Source organism: Sphaeroforma arctica (assembly GCF_001186125.1).
Source record: "Sphaeroforma arctica JP610 unplaced genomic scaffold supercont1.1075, whole genome shotgun sequence".
Classification (NCBI taxonomy): domain Eukaryota; class Ichthyosporea; order Ichthyophonida; genus Sphaeroforma; species Sphaeroforma arctica.
The window spans coordinates 14746-18760 of NW_014039483.1; the positions used below are offsets into that span (position 1 = coordinate 14746).

Here is a 4015-nt window from a genome sequence, read left to right on the forward strand (position 1 = left end):
TATATATATATAGTGTGTGTGTGTGTGTATATATATATATATATATATATAATATACTAACGTAGATACCGTGTGTACCGTAGAACTGAAGCTCGAAGACTATATCCAGTTTCCGTAGTTCTCCTTCATCTCGCATTGTGGATTATTTTCAATGACTTCTAGTGAATTCCTATTGCACTTCACTATCGTAAAGTAAGTTGGTATCACATGCCCGTACTCTAAGAGGATGCTCGAGGCCCAGTGAACCACATCATTTACCATTCTGTGCGGATATGCCATCATGCAGCTTGCCACTATAGTTGGACCAACTATTCTACCACCAGTTGTAGCCGAGAAGTCAAGAAAGTGGCAAGAAATGCTACCATATCGAAAACACGCCACTTAAACCTATTATCAAACTGGCGAATAATAGTTGTACTTCTGATACTTCATCGCAGTGGCAAGGAATTCGATTTGAATAGCCCATCTTCTGAGGTGATGCTAGCCGCCCGAGTGCAGACACGCCACGTACCACCACAATCCAAACCGTCACCAAAAGGTATGCAAGCTACAGGCTTTTAGTACGGATGCAAACATACCCACTACTCCCACATTGAATCAGCCTACACCAGTTGTGTTTCAGTACTTCAGAGCGGTGACAAGGCACGATCCTATGAATGGCCCGTTCTCTGTGAAGTTGTTGGCAATCCGAGTACAAACACGCCACTTACAACCATCATCGAACCAGCTACCACCAGAGGCACCAAGGGCTGCGCTCGCATCAGTAAGCCAAAGGTCAAATTGGCGCAAATAGCTCCTAATCGCCCCGCCGCTGATAGCACTCCAAACGCAGTTGATCGGATGTGCGTGGGATATAGCTGTGTACGTGGTGGGTATGTACATACGTGTTTGTTTGGTGTTTAATGGTCCTCGACAGAAAATAAAATTGTCACAGGACTTTGGGTTGTGGATGGGCGTAGAACACCATCGTGAGGAACTGAGCAGGGACTAGGTGTGGAAAAAATTGAATCTGGCTGCACTTGTTTATAGTCCAATAACTTCATCAGATGGATACGGGATTATATTTTATAGGTGCGATGTGTTGCGCATGCTATAACGTATATATCGTATCCCACATTCTCATACAACTAGTTGTATGGCGATATAATGTGCAGCCAGATACGTAAGGTTTAGGGCAATCTTCGGTACTTTTATGGTTTGTGAATAGGACTACTTTAATCGTCATCGTCTCCGAGAAATACTCCCGATAGCAAAAAACCATACCGTTGCTACAATCTTACGAGGTCAAACAAGTATGTGTCGGAGCTTTGTGAGACAGTGTTCACTGTTTGTAACCAACCGCTTGACAGATACACTCTCAATGAAGACATCAACAACGTTCTTAGTACTGTAGGTTATCTTGCCATAGTAGGATATACAGCCATACTGTGCGGTATACAGGTACACCTTGCCTATACAAAGCAATGTGTATACGTGTCTTGGATCACATACCTCCACCGTCGCCACATCCAAGGCGTTCCAACTCAGCACGGAGAATCCATTGAAGAAGCACGATGCGAGGATGGCCGCCGACTGATCTTGTAAGAACGGCAAGGTGCACACACTCACACCCATGATCACAAGAGAAATACACAGCGTACGACTGCGGCTCATACTGTCTAGAAACAAAGCGCTGAAGATATTGCCCGGAAGTTGTGCGAATGCAACTATCATGGTGCTTCTGTATATATCCATCTGCGTAAAAGTGAATTATGCGTTACTTGACTTAGGGATTCTCCGCAGAATGTGACTGGTATAGCCAGATTCTGGAAAGCAATGGAATCGAGATGAGAACTGAGGTCATAGTAGGTATTGTCACACGGGTGTTGTCGGCTAATATGCCGTACAAACCGATCAACGACAGTTTTCATCAATACTAGCAAAGCCGCTCTAAAATTGACATCTACACAGAAAATACCGTGCTCACGAATTGGCCCAAGGGTTTGGATTCTCACTGTGAATAAGGCGCCAGAAATAAAAACACCATTCAACCCCGATGACAGCTACGACGTTAAAAACTTTGACTAAAGTAGCCGCGGATATGTTAAGAGCAGAAGACCGCACACACGGCGCGGTTAGAAGACTGCAACTACCAATACAGTACAACCCTATACATGGTCAATAACCTCACATGCGCAAGTCTGGCCCCGAGAGTACTGCACACAGTGTGTTTACTGACAACCGAAATACCCTACTGAAACAAAGGAAACACGATCATACTATATGAGCGATTAAACTGTCGATGTAAAGTATACTAATCAAAACTTGCACCTGTAAGAGTCTCATGTCACAGCTCTACATCTTATGCCAATACAGAAATGACTAAACAATTAGCTATAGAATCGGCTACTCACATCGTCCAGGTTTTTGAAGTACTGCGGCAGCCATAGTGAAAGCCCATAGAATCCGTATGAGAGTCCCACCCAATTGAGCAGCAAGATGAGACTGATCCGCAATAGCCCTGAGACAGCATCGAACATAGGGACCACCTTCTGCTGCATAGAGATTACGCCTTTGTAGACTTCTCGAGGATTTGTTAACCTAAGAACAAGGTATATATATGTGTAGTGTATGTTTAAACGATGGATGTGATATATGTGTGGTGTATGTTCAAACGATGGATGTGATTTTCATGATATACTGATCTATACTCGAAGTCATAAATGTGTGGAATCGGGAGTATTATTAAACTCACACTAATGTGTGGCTGGTACCATGCAATTGGTCATCCGGAGCTGTTTGTGTCTCAGCGGAAGCATCTGTATACTAATTGTGAGCGTTGGAATCGGCTTAGATGCTGAACGGAAGAGACCGATAACCAAATGCAAAGTTTGTCTCAGATGAGCAATAGAACATACTGAATGCGAATGAACAGACGCTTAAAATTAAGAAAAAACCAAGTTGTGATACGGACCCGTGTATAACCTCCATAGTAGTTGGCGTGCAGCATCTCATAAAAAAACAAACCCAGTGCTCACGGAAAACTCTCCAAACTATCCCCTGCGGTTAGTGTCAAGCAGGCGCACATTTTACTACGTACAACTCTACACCTCACCGATCAAGGATAATAACATGGTGATGACGATATTAAAGCACCAATGCAGGCAGTGACGTAGGTCCTCACCTTTTGAAATTCCACGATCGCTGAGCGCCACCATTTGCAATTACTGTCACTTCCCGGCCCAAATCCAAATCGACAGGCAATTCAGTCTTGTGATTTGTTCTGCAAGAAAAAGGTCGAGGCTCACTTCATACCCGATAAACTCCTGCATGAATTTCAATGTGGGCCGCCAATTGACTTTTGTGAATACGTATTGTACTATACCGTTAGTATGTGAAAAAGCAAAAACTACTTCCTCTCGCATACGAAATATTAACAACATTCAGATACTAGTCAAAGAGATCTCATTGTTAGCTTCTTTGTCTACACTTTGCCAGCCTTCCTTGAATGTGGCCCATGGGGTGTTTGTCATTCGTAGCCGGGACATGAATATTGCTACTGCTGCCCTGTGTGCACACGCTATCCCTGTACCGATTGTCGCATCGAAACACGGTTTGGACTTCAAATGATCTACAATGGTTCAGGACTGACAACATTGAAGACGGAACACAACAAGGCTCATACAAATCAAATAATCTCTGAAAGAACGCCCCCACTCGGCAATACACTACTGCACAACTTCAATCCCACTGATTGATATAAACTGCCCTCGACTCATGATAAACCGATTTACCCCATTTCCGAAAGTTCTCTCGCTCGCTAACATTGACAGTAACAGCTTAAAACATCGAGCTTACATCGTTATATATCGAAATGCATTAAAAATATGTATAGTTACACGCATATATAAATATACATATAAATATATACATATACATACATATATATAGATGTGTGTGTGTGTGTGTCTGTGTCTGTGTGTGCATGTATAATATATATATATATATATATGTGTGTGTGTGTGTGTGTGTGTGT

At 42.9% G+C, this 4015-nt stretch overlaps 1 protein-coding gene across 1 annotated transcript in view; it reads right to left on the reverse strand.

Annotated features, from left to right (window-relative positions):
* Positions 1-4015, reverse strand: part of SARC_09897 (hypothetical protein) — a 5386-nt gene continuing 1371 nt past the window's right edge. Inside the window, exons 4-7 of the mRNA XM_014296074.1 lie at positions 3164-3262; positions 2394-2580; positions 1492-1734; positions 1-857 (exon numbers count right to left, since the gene is read on the reverse strand). Of these exons, the coding sequence (XP_014151549.1) occupies positions 651-857; positions 1492-1734; positions 2394-2580; positions 3164-3262 (736 nt within the window). The 3' untranslated portion in view covers positions 1-650. The remainder of the gene's footprint in view (positions 858-1491; positions 1735-2393; positions 2581-3163; positions 3263-4015) is intronic.